The sequence below is a fragment of the Oreochromis niloticus genome, linkage group LG15, assembly GCF_001858045.2.
Source record: "Oreochromis niloticus isolate F11D_XX linkage group LG15, O_niloticus_UMD_NMBU, whole genome shotgun sequence".
In the NCBI taxonomy this organism is placed as follows: domain Eukaryota; kingdom Metazoa; phylum Chordata; class Actinopteri; order Cichliformes; family Cichlidae; genus Oreochromis; species Oreochromis niloticus.
The window spans coordinates 33103209-33121479 of record NC_031980.2 but is presented as its reverse complement, the minus strand read 5'-3'; the positions used below and the strand labels follow the sequence as shown (position 1 = coordinate 33121479).

The 18271-nt window shown below is 41.8% G+C and overlaps 1 protein-coding gene across 1 annotated transcript in view; it reads right to left on the bottom strand.

Annotated features, from left to right (window-relative positions):
* Positions 1-5680: 5680 nt before the first annotated feature.
* kdm4b (lysine (K)-specific demethylase 4B) overlaps positions 5681-18271 on the bottom strand; it is a 41837-nt gene continuing 29246 nt past the window's right edge. The window contains exons 13-22 of the mRNA XM_005453970.4: positions 17736-17896; positions 17407-17605; positions 15724-15800; positions 15340-15395; positions 15054-15162; positions 11588-11776; positions 10464-10640; positions 9884-10003; positions 8011-8103; positions 5681-7889 (exon numbers count right to left, since the gene is read on the bottom strand). Of these exons, the coding sequence (XP_005454027.1) occupies positions 7356-7889; positions 8011-8103; positions 9884-10003; positions 10464-10640; positions 11588-11776; positions 15054-15162; positions 15340-15395; positions 15724-15800; positions 17407-17605; positions 17736-17896 (1715 nt within the window). The 3' untranslated portion in view covers positions 5681-7355. The remainder of the gene's footprint in view (positions 7890-8010; positions 8104-9883; positions 10004-10463; positions 10641-11587; positions 11777-15053; positions 15163-15339; positions 15396-15723; positions 15801-17406; positions 17606-17735; positions 17897-18271) is intronic.

Sequence of the window (18271 nt, the reverse complement as noted above, 5' to 3'; positions counted from 1 at the left end):
TTTACTAGGCAGAAATGTAATAAAAGCTTAAGGCTATAATGGAGCCTGTCATATCAACCAGCTTGTCAACATAATTTCCACTTCCATCTGCAATTAGATCCCAGTGCATTCACGGATTTTAATTTCCATGTGAGCCATTCAGCTGTCTGATAGTCACTGAGCAGGTTAGAGGTTTGGATGTCATCCTGAAGGACACTAAAACTGCTTTTCAGGCATGTGTGGCGTTTCCACCCTCAAGAATACATATTGTCCCCGAGACCCTTGTAGCTACAGCGCTACACGACATTAAAAGACCAAAAGTTTTGTGCTCAACCACAGATGGGTCGGCATAAACTTTTGTCCTTTGGAGTCCTCTTCCTCTTTGTTTTTTTGTTCTCCTCAGTTTTACCCCTGGCTGGGTTCAACTGAATAAAGAAATCAAACTCTAGAGTTGTTAAAGTAATTGCCAAGCTGGCACATCCCCAGTTTCTCTGCAAAGACACGGCAGGCACTTCAGAATGTTAATGGCCACCCTGATCCAGCGAGGGCAATGCAGACTTGGCATTCGCACAGCGAGCAGGGGTAAAGCAAGTTTGCATGTCTGTCTGTGTGTGTGTGTGTGTGCAAGAAAGGGAGAGAGCTCGTGCCCACATTAACGATTTGTCCATGAGACACAGATTTCTTGTTCTTTCGGTGACCTTCTCCCTCTCCCCACTTCTATCCTCTCACCATTTGGGCTTCTTTGAAATTCAGAAGCTTTTAACACTGAGGAGTCAAAGGGAATCTTGTTAGTGCACCAACACTGTTTAAAAACAGGTTGTGCTGATCCTGTTGTGTCAGAGGTGTATTTTTATCCTTGTGGCGTGATGTCATTTTCTTTTACAAAAGCTATGCTGACGTCAATGTGAGAAGAAAAAAAAACAGTCAGGTCTGCACAATCAACAAGTAAGAGCCCCGCTCTGCACTTCTGCTGTGATGGATTTGGAAATTACGCACTGACGAGAAGCAGTTTACTAAATTTTCAGGATACCACCTGCCACTTCGTTTTGCTCATTCACTAATCAATTGAAAAAATGTTCTGTGATCTTTGGTAAGCAGCTCTTGGAAACAGATTTAAAGATCTGCAGGTAAAAGGAATAGAAATATTTAGCACCTAACCCATAACAAGCTGAGAGTGTGTCCAAGGCTAGTGTGTTCACAAAGAAAGCACAAATTTTGAATACCTCAAGGTGGATTTGAGAGCATGAGAGCCTCCCTGATAAGTGGCTGCGTGCACCTCTGACATTAAAGGACACTTTGTGCAGAGGCTTCTCTACTCCCTCTTACCTTTCAGTCTTAGCTTGGGTTTTTTTTTTCAATCTTGCTCACCATTTTTTTGCATAGCTGCATGGGACAGTTCGCGTTAAACAGGATTACCTGACTTACCTTTTGACCTTCACGTGTTGATGTTGCAAAAGAGCAAAAAAAAATCTCATTATTGAACACCGCTACATGCAAACCATCGCATGCAGATCCTTCTGGTGGAAAACAGCCTGCAGGGAGACATGAACAGCCACACCAAAATACAGGAAAGCACAAAGCTAGTGCGCCTTATGCATGACTCAGGCTCCCTAACAGAGTAATATATACTTCTTTATAAAAAAAAAGAGAAAGGAAAGGAAAGGGGGGAAATAGCAGAATTCTTATTCAGAGGTAGATTCAGCTAGTCTGGATGGTTATTCCTGCTAATTACAAATACCATCTAAAAATAACCCAGCGAGGAAGCAGCAAAAACATGTTTCCCTGCTGTGTGCTTAATGTGAGGAGCTAGGATTCCTGCCAGCAAGCCGCTGCAGTGAGGAATAAACAGTGCTGGTGTTTGCACTGCCAATTATTGGAACTTTTAAAATCTCCTCATCTGAGGAGGTGGCAGAAGGTCGTGGATTAAGGAGACCAAGACCACAAAGCCAGGGCAACCCTGATGGCTTTAATTAATTTTCAGCATTACTGATTGAATCAACAGGAAAAACTTGGGTTTCCTGAGGTTGTAAGGGGGGGAACGCGTCACAGCTGTAAGGCCAATGCCTGGCACTATCTCAGCCTGTAGTCTTACAGTCTACACTGTGTATTTCTTTGGTTGGCTTCCAGTCACGCTAAATGAGGACTCTCTGAAGGCTGGAATAAATAATTGTAAAATTCTAATTTACATTAAATAATTACAAACTTCCGAGATAACATTTGTGCAAATCTGTGCAAAAAGCTTTGCTCATTTAAGGGTTTCATTTCTCTACTTACATGAGATACTGGACGTTGAGAAATTACCCTTTTCAATTATTGAACTTTTTACCAGACTGTTTTTATTTCTCCCTCTCATCCTGTTTCTTACATTTACAGATGCTCTGTCACATCTTGCATCAGCTTTTTTTTTCCTCTTTACACTCAAAATTTGCACAAAGTAATCCACTGCTGAAACACCAGACCAAACTCATAAGAGAGGACAGTGTTCAGCTTACAAATACTCCTCTATCTCAGGCTGAGAAGAACGCTCTTACACTTTGGCAAAACTCACTTTTTGCTGACTGCTGTGTAGGACAAATTATACCACTGCACCAGGTGTCTCCAACAAATATGACACTGCAGCTCTTAGCAGAACTAGTGAAGACGAGATCTCTGAACTGGTTTCCTAGCCAAGAAATAGTCTGACACACCATGTTAAACCACACAGAAAGAAGTCATGTGTTTTATTTTGTTACTGGTTTGTCTTGTGTGCGGGGGTGCAGGAGATTGCTTGGTCAGAGGCAGGGAGCAGCTGGTCCTTAGCCACCCTCACCTGCTGAACTGGAACAGGTCACCCTGAGACCTGGAACAGGCGGAGCAGGCTCAGGGATTATTACAGGAGAAGAAACAGTCTTTACAGGCGCAGGCAAGGGAGCACAACAATCTTTAGCAGTCCAAGAGAGAGTAATAGTCTCTCAAAGTTCCCTGCACATTGGTACAAGACTTAGTTTAAGACAAGCAGGCTCTGGGCAGCTAAACAGAGTCTTTGGAGGGACTGGCTCAGGAACAGAGTTAGAGCCAATCTTTAATGCGGCCAGTTTAACACAATCAGCTGGTTCAGAACACACATGACCCAGCTCACCCAGAACAAATGCACTTAGCAATGTCCAACCAGGATAGTCACACATATCCTTGTCACTGGGAGCAACGAGACCATCGATGTCAGCAACAACTGGACCAGAAGCAAAACAAACAGCTCAAGCAGAGTCTCCGAAAATATTCTTTCTTTAAGGATTCAGACCGGACCGTAGCCCTTTCTGTTGAGTTGGCCATTCCTGCCCAGCATGCCTCGACAAACCATAAACATTTTCCAGTTACAGGTTTCTCTGTTTTTTGCTCTCTCACACAAATAACAGCTGTGCCTCCTTTTAGGACATCTAAACTCTGCCGTGTGCATAATTCCCCAAGGCGTACCTTCACTTCTCACATGCTCTCACTACCATCACCTAAACTCTCTCCTTCAGTACAGCTCTTCCAAGCTGAAATGAGGTTCTGGTAACATCTCCTCGCCATCCCATATGGCATCATCTTCTATGAGGTTCATCCCGCTTGATGGCCTGAAGTTCTACACCCTGCTGATTTTGGGGGTTATCATAGTGGAAGGTGGTTCCCCTCTATTCGTTTTTCCAAATTGAGGTTTGCTTCCAAAGAAACCTTTGTTTGTTTCTGAAATCTACACAGTAGTTATCGTTACCTTACCCAAAGTAAACTAACCAGCCAGGCAACCCCCTCTCCGTCTTCTACTTCGAGACAAACTCACACTTAAGCCTTTATGAACCATTGGGCATTACCTCGAGCCTCAAAAATCCCAGCATGCTTCACCACCAGAGCATTTGTTCACAGTCAAGCTACGTCACTACCTGACTGAGGTTCCCCTCATTCCTCTATCAAGGTCTCTTGCCGTCTGGAATTTCTTCTGATCTCCTCTCCAGCCATTCCTTGCCAACGCATCCACTTCACTCAGTGGAATCCCTGAATACCCAATCGAGGTCACAGGTCGCTTATCATTACAAGCCTGCCTACAAGTTATATTTTTGCAACACGCACAGTTATTACTGCTTCAAGGGGAAGCCTTCTTTGGGGATCTTCACGGCCCGGGTGCCGCCGTCAGTCCCCTCTGAGGCTTTCCTTAAACCGGAGCCTCAATTCATGTTCAAGCCATATGCTGTCAAGCCTAAAATGAGGATGTGGTCCCAGCTAGTGAATTGGTAAGTGTTGGAGGCGCTGACAGTTGGTGTAATATGGCAAAAAGATATTACTGGATCTGCACAGTGATGCAGATTAATCCAAAGAAGCCAGTACCTTCATATCTTAGCTTGTATTAGGCCATTGTAGTCAGCATTGCAAATATCGGAGCTTGTTTTATAACTGGGAGTGAAGGTTAGGTGAAGCAACATAAATTATTTAAATTGCTCACATCCTAATCTGTCCAAGACTTGAGTTTCCAGAAAATTAAATATATCTGTCTCAGCAGCGCAATACGCAACATTACCAAGCACCGAGCTCGCTTGTTTTTGTCTTTATTGGTTTACTTGAAGTATCTGGATCTTGTATGTTTAATTAATTGCATTTGTTTGTTATGCTTGGTTCCCTTTCTGAGTGCCATTTTTTTCGTACATTAAACTTGTAAAACAGAGAGATACCAAAAATTGTTCTCACCCACAGCCATCAGGCTTTTCAATTCTCATACAAGAATTACAATAGAGGTATTCCTATTACTCTGCACTACTGTCAATTTGGACTTCCCCCTAATATAAATATACTAAATGAAATATATATTTGCATGTATATGGAGGGCCCATATTATATAAAAAGACTAATAACTGCACTCACTGGACATTTTATTAGGTACACCCTGCTAGTCCTGGGTAGGACTCATCTTCAGAACGCTTTCATTCTTTGTGCCTCAGATTTAACAGGGTGCTTCAGACATTCGTCAGAGATTGAGCACTTAAACACATGACAGCATCACACAGTTGCTGCTTTGTCAGCTGCACATCCATGATGTCAATCTTCCCGTTTCACCACGTCCCGAATGTGCTCTATTGAAATCTGGTGACTGTGGAGGCCATTTGAGTACACTGAACTCATTGTCATGTCAAGAAACCTGAGATGACTTTGTGAGCTTTGTTATCCTGCTGGAAGACAAAATCAGAAGATGGGTATAGTGTGGTCATAAAGGGATGGACATGGTCAGCAACAATACTCAAGTAGGATGGATCCATGCTTTCATGTTGTTTACACCAAACTGACTGTTTTTTCCAATAGTCTGTCGTCCGAGTCATTTTCACCCAGACATCAGACGTTCACTGGACATTTTCTCTTTTTCCTGACCCTCGTCTGTAAACCCGGTGTGTGAAAATCACAGCAGATCAGCAGTTTCTGAAATACTCCAACAAGGATGCCATGTTCAAAATCACTTAAATCACCTTTCTGCCACATTCTGTTGCTCAGTTTGAACTAACTGGCTCATTAAATATTTGCATTAACAAGTGTAACTAATAAAGTGACCAGTGAATATATTTGCATATATATTGACCGCCCGCATTTAAACACTACAACTGATAACTGGAAGGTGTTAGCAGCTCGTCAGTTTAATCTTAATAGTTGGTCTAACCCACAATATACTTTTTAAATCTCTACAAATGCACAAATCACAAAGACCTGGCGACTCACAACCAACTTTAATCCCAATGAATTCAAATTTTCTTCATGGAGTTAATTTGGGTACAGAAACATCTGTTTCTTGTGACAGGAAGAGGGGAAAAAGGGAAGCGTGCCATTTACAAATTTGATTCACAATACAAGGCCTGTGGTATATACAAAGTGACAGTGTTGTGGAGGGAAGGGGGTCAGTTCATCAGTAGTTTTATATATGTAGCACCTCTGTTGCACAAACAGTAATGAAAACAAACAAACAAACAAAGAAAACACACGTAGTTATCAGTACAAACTCATGTAATATGCTGGCAAAATATGCCAAAATTAAAAGGTATTAATATTTGAGATCGGCCAAGTTTGTGAATGCAGTTCGGCAAATGAACACAGAAAAGATACAGTACAGTAATAGAAAAACATAACATTTTACCATATTAATTTGTATATATATATACACACACAGTTTAAACCAAGAAGGGTAGAGTATTTCCTGATTCAAGGGTTCCTACATAACGTGCTTTTTTTCAAACCTTCCTTCTTTAAAACTGACTGAACTCTTCTGCCTAGTTGGTGTGCCGAAAGGCGATAATGTGACAGTAAACAGATTTCACTCGGTATAGTAGACGAACCTTTAACGGGAGCAAATGCGAGGATAACAATAAGCAGGTGTATCGGGTATGCTCTTAACGTGAAGACTCGGATGTTGAAACATAATTTATTTCCCACATGTAGGAACCCTGAGAACGTTTTGGTGTAAAAAGAGGAGCCGCCAAATGACGTCAATACATAAAGTTCACATCTGTTAACTACTGTGACACATCTTCACAAAATTTTAATGCATCCTGCAGACAAGTCTACTAGTGTTTGCATTCAACATGTTTGTTCTATTACAAATAATTCTTTCAATATTTGACTAAGACATTTAAATACTGAGTTCCCGCTACAATACACTTCTTTTTTTGTGTGTTTTTTGTGTTTTAAACCCCATTTCTCCATTTACCTCTTGTGAGCCAACAAGAAAACACCCTCGTGAAAAGATCCTGCAGATGGATAATGTGATACTTTTGTTCCGCCACACAGTTTCAAAGCCATGAGTGGCTGGATTGAAAAATAGATATCTTGTTGCTGGTTATTTGATTTTTTTTTTATAAAAGAAGCGAGAGTTTAAAGTCCACTGGGGCCCCAAAGCTGAGAGGCCCTCGTAATAATTAGCTTCCTGTAGAAAGAAAATGGGAGTGTGCTGTTATTGATTTAATGCAACGAGGTATGGAGGTTGATGACACCCAGAGACTTATCCCATTATGGAGGAAAATAAAGCACAGCAGCTGACTGAGACCAAAAAGGAAATCTGTATTTAAAAGAAAAGGAAAAAAGAAAAGACCCAACAATATAATAATAATAATAATTATTATTATTATGTTAAAAAAAGCCTTGTCCTCTTTAGCTGCTGCTTCAGAGCAGGCTAAAGCACCACTGCAGACACATTAACTCAAAAATAGAAAAGTAACATGCATTAAAAGAGTGCTCGTATGTCCGTGTCTTTTCCTGCTCCTGCTCTGAGCTCTCAGAGCCAGTGGAGGATATAAGTTGTCCATTAATACAGCACTCCGTAAAATCCAACACCATTAGCTTACTTCCTATTGGCTCAGCCTCCACCGGCTGAGTAATAATATAGTGGAGTTTTAATACAAGGGTTCGGGGCCATCTTCCTGAGGAAAATGAGAATGGAGGAGCGTCTTCATATAGGAGACGTAGCCGCTGCTGGGCGTGTAGCTGTCGGACATGTGCTGAGACGGAGGGGGAGGCGGGGATGGGGCAGACAGCAGCGGATCAGAGTTTAAGGTGGACTGAAAAGGGACAGACTCTGAACTCAAGAGGGGATCCGATGTGAGAGGTGACCCTGTTAAGGGATCGGTGAGGGCGACGCCGGTGTCCATTGGGGTCTCAGCGTCCATTTGAATACCGCTAGCTGGGGCAGGAGCATCCTGCTGGGTCATTGGGGGCTGGGACAGAGGTTGTGAGGTTGGCTGCGTACCAATACTGTGATTTTCTGGTGTTGGCTTTGTTGTTGGAGGGCAAGGTGTTGCATTGGTTGTCTCCATGGGGATATTTGCGGGAGCGGGGCCTGGAGGGGGCGGAGCTGGGGGCAGGCGACGTCGTTTGGCTGCTTGGGCTTCGTCCACTGAGGGAACCTCTTCCTGTGTTCCAGGTAAAGCCTGAGAACAGACCGGTACAGACTTAAGATGTGAAACACAGAAATCATTGGGCTTTTCAACTACCAGTTGTTTCATCTACAGCTAATTTAGTTTTATTTTAAAGTTTGAGTAAAACACTCACCAGGCGAGCTCTGACCCTTTTGGGTAATTCCTGGTTCAGCTGAAAGATCTCCGAGTGCTTGACCATCAACTGACTCTGGTCCTGAAACTCAACCTGGACAGATAACACCCACAATGGATTAACCAACCCACATTTTCAATAGTTGTACCTGTAAGTGCAGAGGACACACAGGCAAATTTTAAAAAATGAATAAAATATATCAAATTATTAGAGGCTAAACCAGGAGGTAAAAAAAGAACAAATCATTGAAAAGTGAAATAAAGCACACTGAAAATTCAAACTTGCACCCAAACAGTCACCGGTTGGATCTCAGGCATAACAAATGGTTCCATCAACAACCATGTGCTTCAGTCAAAATGTCCTTGACCATGACTCTGACCCCTAAAGCTGCTCACTGACTGGATAAGAGCTTCAGTTAACCACTTTAAATGTAAATGTAGATTTAAAAAAAATTATATATATTTATACGGAGCGAGGGGGGGGGGCAGCAAGGTCAGGGTTGTGGCACCGACTCTGTGATCAAGTGGAGGCGTGATTTTAGCTAATCACAGCGGTACTCTCATCTCTGAGAGGGCTCTCGGTGCTGCAGCCACCGGGTTAACATGGAGACATGAAAAGAGCGCGGAAAGATACAAAACTGAATGATTCTGAAGTGGCAAGAAATGATGTGATGTTTATGGTGGTGTATTAACAGATGTTATAAACCTGTAAACATGTGTCTGATGCAAACATCTGCAGTAAATTTAAACCACGCTAAATCAGCCATTTAAGAGTTCCTTAAACTCAGAAAGTGAAGCGACTGGATGCATTCCCCATAAACACTGTTTATTTGTAAATTGCTCAGATGAGCTGTTATGGATGCACTCCCAAAATCAGCGTCATGGCACAAATCAAACAACCTCACTTTCCCATGTGTTTGTGTCCAAGTACATTTCAGGATGCGCTCGCTCTTGTCCCAACAATCATCTTCGATCCCACATTTTCCACTTTGTAAGCACTCTGCAGCTTTGCCCTATAAATTTCCCTTAAAGTAGCAGTGATTTGAGATCTCTCGACTTTTATGTTTTAATGCCACACTGAGTCAAAACGCTCCACCATAATCTAGAAGGGCCGACTGGCTTCTCGCACACTGATAATCCCAAGAATCGAGAGCCAAAGCAGAGGGTGGCAAAGCCATTACACAGAACATCCCAAAGTTCACAGGTTCAGTCACTTTTGAGTCATGCTGCAGAAGAGCATCAGATAAAATATGGAAAACGATGCCGATGCTCACAGTCCTCACCTAACAGTCAATTTTTTATTTTTTTGCGCTGCAGCCAAGCTTTAAAGCTTTATTTAGAGATGATTTTCACAGTCTGGTTTGACTTGGAAAGGTTTATACATTTACACACACGCACACACACACGTTTTCATATCTTAGTGAGGGCATCTCATTGACATAATGCTTTCCCCTAGCCATGTACCCTAACCCTAACCATAAAAAATGAATGCCTAATCCTAACCATAACCTAATTGTACCCCTGACACTTAAACCACATTTTGAGTGTCAAAAATGTCTTCAAACTCATAGGGACCGGCACTGTGCATGAGTGACTGCCGGTCCCTGCAACTATAGTAGCATGCCAATTTTCTGTCCTCACAAAGATGTCTAAACATGTACACACACACACACACACACACACACACACACACACACACACAGGAGATTAAATGCAGGTGTTTGAACAGCAGCATCTCAGAAATCCGACTTATTTTCTTGTGCACTCAGTTATTAAGAAACAACATTACAAGTTTATCTATGAATGATGCAAACTACAGCCACACACGCTCCAAACTCTAGCAGATGTGAAGGCTCGTGTTGTGTTTCTCTTACCTGGTAGAGTTTGTGGATGTGTTGTTTGACAAAGGAAGCGTTGAGGATTTTGCCTTCGGGTGTGCTGACCACAACAAGCTCCCCCACCTCAGGAGGGCCGCTGCGCAGGCAGTCATGACTCTGAAGAAGCGGGAAGGATGAGCGAAAGAGGAAAAAAAAAATGTGCTCAAAACATCTTCATGTTACATTTTACTAACAAGAATTTAGTTAAAGTCTGAGGGTAACATTTTCATCTGGTTGCTGTTATTAAATGTGGGTTGACTTTTTCATTTCTCTGCAATTCAAACAGCTTGTTCTGGTAAGTAACACACAATTGATTTTAAAGTTAAATTTGATCAAGTTTCTCAGCAGATATCACGTTATTAAAACTCATGTTTGTTCATAACTTACAGCACTGACTCATTAAAGGTTATGCCAGTTTACATTCAGTCATTACATTTTCATTTGTTCAGATTCTCAAGCTACAAAAGCATGTAACAGTTGCTAGGATATTTCTTTCAGCTATTTAAAAAGGAGATTATTTTTAACCCGTGTCGATTGCACGCATGTAGGTGTCTGCCTTGACTCAGAGAGAACTCACTATTATGTTTTCCGGGTACAAGTTGTCACAGTATGAGCCGTCGTCGAAGTTGACCTCGTAGAACGTCTGTCTGGCCATGCCGATGACGGTGCAGTGGTAATACCAGGAGTCAACGTTGCGACCTATCACCCTTTGCCCAAGGGTTGGCTCTTGTGGCCCTTTGGGTGTTGGTCGAGGCTTAAGAAAAGAAAAAAAAGGGGGTTTAATTGGAAATATGTGGCTTCATTCAGCAGGAACACACTGTGTGTTCTGTCATTATTCCAAAAAGTGAAACCTTTTGCTTGAAGTGTATTTAGTGTAAAACTGAAGTGTTTGTTAAAATCACTCCGAGTCAAGTTCATACATAACTTTTTCATGAGAACATTTCTACAAACAGAGGCCTATTCGTCTGTCATTATGGAGCTCTTATTATTAGAGTGTCGTCTTTATGACTTTTTCTCCTGGTGTGTCACCTTAAACCACTTAGGGTCAGATTTATGAAACAGGGTATAATGACGTGCAATACCCAAACAGCGCTCACACCTGGGGTTAGTTTCACAATCATTACACTGTTTTCTAAACACATTTCAATACCAACTACAAAAAAATAAGACATGCTAATTTTTTAGCATTAAATATCGATGCAATAAAGGGCAGCAAACATCTCCATATATATTTTGCCCTTTGAACAAAGAAATACACATGCCAACAGCGCTTTAGAAATACAGACAGTGCATTTAAAACCCACTGTGCCGCATGGTGCAACATGCTAGTCAGTCTGGCCCTTAGACTCATTAACCCTCTAAAGCCAATAATATCATATTTAATACATGTGCTTTGAACCTTTGTGAGACTTCTACACGTCATCAGTGCGATTTCTTTTTACCCCCCAAAACAAAAAAATTCCACAACACATTTTTTAAGCAAAAAACAAAGCCTGCCAATGAAGCCTAACACTTGTCATATTCAGTTTATAGAAAAACACAAAAAAATACTGTTTTTTCCTTTTTAAATCAAACAGCTGTTCCTGAAGAATGACTAACAGAAAAATATTTCAATATCTGACTTTTGACAGTAATTTTACAAAACATTTTTTAAAATCTGCGGCTTTAATAACTGACCAATTGTCCTGGTTTTGCACTTACCTTTGGAGTGACCTTTTTATGCCTGTGGCAGGTGACAGACACCACGTAGGGCCAGTCAGCGGGTGTCATGACTACTCCGGCGATTTGGGCACAGGTGACATGGAAGGACGTTGCACAGTTCTGATACGTGCACTGGATGCAGGCGCCGCGGTTCTGACTGGCAACCTTTCCATGGCAGAACACACACTTCTGCAACGAAAGCAAATAAAATGCTTCTATTACGTCTCCATTCCCCTATAACTTCCTCAGCTTATTTTTATATAAGCCTCCTTTGACGCTGACAAGTGAAGCAGTTGTTCAAACTTTTGAACTGAAGTAAAGTAAAGTAAATGTGAACTCCTAACATTTCACCTTCACAATTCCAAAAAGGTTAAAACAATTAAAACAATTCATCTGCAACAACTACTCCAGTCCTCCAGAAGAGCCTGGCACGCCATGAAATTGCAGTAATTATAGGACATCTCATGAAATAAAGATGGTGGAGGAACCAGCAATGAAACCATGAACTCTCTTCTCTCTGATCTTTGATTCTGTTTGGTATTCTTACAGGTTTTTACTCATTAAGAGAATGGCTGTTTTCAGTCTTCCCAATAACACGCTTTTGCGCTGAGTGCCTGTACAGTGGTGACAATTATGTCTTAAAAATTTTGCATCTATTGATAACAATCTGAACTGTCACTCTGACACTCAGTTCATTTATGCCAATTCATTTTTTCCTCCCTGCATCCCTTTTGGCATCTTCCATAACTTGTTTAGCCTCATTGCTCTTCTCTCCTTCCAGATCTCTTAATTCTGGTCTGAAATTCCCAGCAGTCTGCAAACTCTTTGCCTTTTCTGTTACAATTTAATATAACACATGATCCCTGCAAACCCACAACCATTATTTTAATTAAAGTCTTACAACTCTCAGTGCTGACTGCTCTTATGCGTGCATCGTTCAAACAGCAGAGAAGAAATGCCTAGTTTAAAAAAAACCCCCATTTTTTTCTGTTTCTCCTCCTTTATGTGCAGCTGTAATGTGGTGCTTGGCCAATCAATAAAAAAGTAAATTTAAAAAATAAAACTTCAGTTTTTACTGGTGCAGCAGCTACTTTGCCAGCTGGTGGGGTTTTCCCCAGGCAGGTAGGCACCAGAGCAGAGGACAGGATGAAACTCAGCGGCTCAAGAAACATTAGCTGCTTGATTTATTTATATGTAAAGCGCATTGCAGATTAATATTGAGAAGATTAATTTTAAAGAAAAAAACATCTTTGAGCTGACTTTGCGATCAAATTATATGAACCCATTGTTAACTGCTTTTATTTATTTCTGATGTGGTCATAGCAAAATTATCTTTGCACACAAGTGTTTTAGAACAAATTGGTGCTTGCACATTATAATTATACAACAAGGTGCTGGAAACAATCCTTGCAGATTTTGGTCCCTGCTGACATGACAGCATCACACAGTTGCTGCAGATTTGTCAGCTGCACGTCCATGATGTGAATCTGCTGTCACATTCAAAAAATGCTCACCTGGAGTGAGATCTGTGACTGTGGAGGACATTTGAGTACAGTGGTCACAGTCATGCTTAAGAAACCAGTTTGAGATGATCTCAGCATTGTCACATAGTATTTTATTCTGCTGGAAGCAGCCATCAGAAGATGGGTACACTGTGGTGATAAAGGGGCAATACTCAGAGAGACTGTGGGGTTTAAACTGCTCAGCTGGGACTAAGGGCCCCACACGAACACTACCACCAGCCAGATCCATTGATACAAGGGAGGACGGACCATTGCTTTTATCTTTGCACCAAATTCTGACCCTGCCACGTGAATGTTGGCAGCGCAAATCAAGACTCATTAGACCAGGCAACATTTTTCAGATCTTCTGTCCAGTGACCTACTGCAAAGTGAAGTCTCTGTTTCACATTCTTACCCAGCAGGAGTGGCGACCAATGTGACTGCTGCCATTCTTCCACTAGCCCCATTTTCACAAAGAATTGCCACTCGCTGGATATTTTCTCTTTTTTCAGGCCATTTTTTGTAAACCTTTGTGATAGTTGTGTGTGAAAATCCCAGCCTGGTTGCCGATGCCTGATTTAAAGTTTACCAGGTCGTCTTGATCATGTCTACACGCTTAAATACACTGAGTGGCTGCTATGTGATTGGATGATTAGATACTTGCGTTAGCGGGCAGTTGAACACATTTACCTAATAAAGTGGCTAATCAGTCCATAAGCACATTATGACTTATGAGAACGCCTATAGAAATTGTGGAAATGCCTTTAGAACAAAAGTGGTTTCAAAGTAAATCTTGTCTGGTTCATCCTCACACAAATCCACACCACTCGTTTCCAAGACTACTCTTTGACAGCCTGCCAACCTCCACATCCGAAAAGACTCCAAAAATATTCACTCAACTGATAGGTGATGAAAAAAATAAGTTTTACTTTACAGTCACTGTTCTGGTCTGTGTTTTTGCATGCAGTAGGAGAATGGACCCGACAAGTTAGGTGGAAAGATAGCTCTAAAGACGCTTATACATTTGATTTAAGCAACTTGCAGCTCCAAGCTTGAAACGGTTTTCTCACAAGAGCAAAAATCTCAGTTCCTCTACACACAATATGCAAAAGATGCATCAGTTAAGGAATTGAACAGTGTTAGAACACCTGAGAAATTCCAAAATAACTAAGGCAAAAGTAATGTGTGTTAAATAACTCCATCACTGGAAACTCAGTGTTCAAAGATGGGAGGGACAACACTGATTGCTGATCACAGTGCAATATAAACTGGTTCCTAGCATGCATATTCACATTTGATCAGCGCAGAGCTTCTCCGCTCACAGTCTTTTAAGAGACTGAGGAAACGTGCTTTGACAGCACTCAGATGCAAATGTCACCCAGCTTGTCTTTTGATAGATTATTCAGAGAGATGGGGAGGGAAAGAGGTGACATTATTTGTAGATTTGTGATAATGCACCAGCAAGCACTGCTACTGCCTGTGAAGTGGGATCGGGTGAATGGAGAAGGGGAGCGCAAACTACAAAGAGGGCGGGTGACAAGAGGAAAGGAAGGCAGCAAACCAGTCGCGTTCAAAGACATGGGAGCAATGGGGAAATTGCCTCCTACCCACGAGATCGATGCAGTTCATTTGGCGCAGTGAGAAATGACAGCTGATTATTCAGCCATGCCCCTCGGCACATCTGTTTTTACCCAATATCATCCCTGGCTTCCAAAAAAGAAGAAGAAGAAGAAGAAGGAAAAAAAAGATCTATCCATTCAAACAAAAAAAAGCCTGAAATTCACCTAAACAGTATAAGCAAAACAGCTACAGTGCACAATGTACACTAAGAAGCATAAACTTTCTCCAAAAAGAAACAATGTAACAATCTTTGATGTATTTCAAAGTAGCTCTCTGCCTGTTTCACTTTACATAACAACACAAACAGACATGCAACTCTCTTATTTGTCACCATCTGATCTTACTAGATTCTTGCGGGTTTCTGGGACGGCACTGACGTCCACTGGCCCCCTCTCAATGGCATCGATGAAGCGAGCTTCAGCCACGGCGATAGCACAAATGACATGAACCCACCTGGTGAAGCAATGAATAGTTTGGCGAGAACAAATTAAAATAGCAGGAAAACAGGGAAATATTGATTCACTGTAAGATTTTGCTTTGAAAATCTTTATTTTGCTTTGAGTATAAGCTTGATGAACCATTATTTTTGTAATTTGTCAATTTGCATCAGCTCAAACACGTGGCACTAACCGGTTGTCTGTGGTAGTCTTCAAAGCTCCTCCTCTCAAGTTACAAAGACAGCACTCCTTAAGAACAGATAATATGAGAACAGAGAAAAAGAGGATTAAGTATAGAAACGGAGAACACATTGACACCGTTCCTCCCACACCTGAGCCAAATCAGTCTTTTCTAAACATAGCTTGGTTTGGACTTGTGATTGATGTCATGTTTGCCTAGTAGCAATCATTAGAAGAAGAGATGTAAGGTCAACGTGTCCTCAGAGGCTTTCATTCAAGTCAAATCTAATAAACATTTTCAACTAAACCTGCAGTTCTGGAGAATAACTTATTTCTGAAGTGGTCTTATTTTATGTGGGGGTGGGGTGGAATTGGATCATTTGCAGCCACTACTCACCACTGTCCAGGCTCCCGCTGCACACCTAGAGCACATCCAGGAATCACCAACAGAGTCAGGCTTCACGCCATAACAACCTGTTAGAGAAGAGATGCTACTGACTGCGCTCATCTATTTCATCATTTCATGTCATTTCCATGCATCGATATTCAGTGAGGACAGCTCATGGCAACATTACCGCCTTTTTTCTATTCCTTTAAACAGATTTTGTACAAATTTCTGCAGATTACTTCTCACCAAACATGTTTTTAAGCATTCTGTTCACACTTTCAGCTCATCACCATCTCCAGCTTAAGCTTCTGAAGCAAAGGGCATGCAGGTTTATGTAACACCTGTACATGTGTGAATGATTTTTAGGCAGATGTCTACTCCAGCACAATGAGGAGCAAAGGTGTTTTGACAGGATTTCGTTCTGCTTCGTGCTCTCTTACTAACATCTGCGCCGTTTCCCCAGACTGAGTCAAACTCGTCCCTGGATAGCTAATGAACTGGCCTTGAAGGTGCACTCCGGCTTTAGTGATAATAAGAACCGAGGAGAGGAGGGTCGATGTTGTGATGTGGCACAAAACATCCATTTATGCATGCATTTCCAGAAAGGGCTGATTACCGACACACTTGATGAGTCAATGCGTTCATCTGCATCGTTTACAGCAAAAAACTTTACTAAAAATGTTCAGTCTAGATAGACGTCCTTACATTTGGCAATAAAAAGAAGAGCCACGCACAGAGAGATTCCTGGGATGACTCAGTCTTACAGAATCTTAACAAGCTGCCTGTCTTTTCACACTTCGCTTCGACAGAAGCAATATGCCGTTAAAAGTCAACTATATAGTGGAAAGGCAGGGTAAATATGAGCTGGGGAAGTGTATGGTGTGTTGGTTTTTAGAGACACCTTTGCATGACCTTTGTCAGCCTCTTAGCCAGTTTAACCAGAGCTGAGAAGAGTTACACTAGAAAGCTTCACTGAGTCTGGCAACAGGGAATTGAGCAGTCTATTGCACCGCTGTATTGAAGAGTCATCCTCTGTGCCTCTGCCCATTTTCCTGAAACTATTCTCAGGGGTCTCAGGTGTGGGAAAATGTTGTGAGCACTAGATAGACTGTAAAACTTGCTGGTCCGTATTGGCATTAATTTATAAAACAGACATTCTCTGCATTATGAATTAAATGCTGTTGAACTGAATCAAATTCAGCTCTTTGACAGCACAGAGAGGAAAAAGAATTTGAAATCTACAAAGTATTGAGGGGGGAAAAGAAGTCTCCACATTTACAGATTCTTACTTTACAATGATTAACATCTATTATACAGTTTCAGGTTTGTGTTTTACCCACTGATTGAATGTGCACGTGGAAAATCAAGTCAAAAGACCAAATTCTTGTGTCCATTAGATACCCGACGTCTCAGCGGGCATACAAATGCTAACTGGCTCTAATCAAAAGCCATATTAAAATCGTCTTTGCTGGAAAGCTTTCTGTTGCAACAACAGTGTTAAATTTCATTACTAGCACAGAGGCAGTGTGTTGCCATCAGATTTATTTTTATTGCTCATCTAATAAAACATCAACTAGTACAGATGTCCCCAGGTGTACTAGTAAGCTCTCTATCACACAGAGGGTACAACAAATGAGCTCGTGTCCCAATGTTAAACCAACACAGCCAAAACCTTTTCAGTTTTATACTTACTGGCATGAACCTGCATTTGGCAAGATGAACAGCAGATCAGGAGGCTGGTTCCATCCTCCCCAATGTGATAGTTGGTGGGCGGTGGCTCCGTGTTTCCTGCTCCCACGCTGAAGCACATCTCTGGGACCAGTGGACGTGTCAAGCTGCCATGACGGGGAAATGAAGCGCCCATGGTTTCGTTATCAGCGGAGACATCTTTCTGTGGTTGGAAAGATCAGGAAAAAAGACAAGTTAAATGTTAGTTTGTGGCCCACTATTTATGTCTGTTCTAATGGGCCTGACCTGCCATTGTTATATGAACCACTCCTATGTGCCTGGCGTGTACCTACCTTTGTGTACGGACAGAAGAGCGAGCAGACAGCACAGTGTGGTTTGAGCACAGCTACTGCAGCATTGAAGGCTTTCTCTGCCAGAAAGTTAGGTGAGTGATTCTGCCACAGGTGCTCCTGCTTCTTCATGTCGCTATCCATCGGCATGGGGGAGGCCAGATCTGTGGGTAAAGAATTCAAATGCATGAGTGCGCTTGTTAGACAGAGGTGGGGAGGATAACACATACTGCAGTCGTGTTGAGAGATTTGTTACCGCTAATGATTTTTATTTTTCTCTGAAATGCACGTCAAGCGTTTTTAGAGAAGCTCCAGAATGTTTTTCATAAGAGAGCTCTCGCCAAGAGACAGGAACAGCACATTCTGGTCCTGCACAATAACAACACCACTCCTGATATAATTGGCTGATGAACACAAACAGCACTGACATCAATAATATGCTGTGCAGAGTCAGGAATCAATTTTAAAGTGATGCCTTGAAGCTACTGATCCAAACACTTTGTCAGATCTGGACCGAAGGCAGGAAGATATTTTCACAA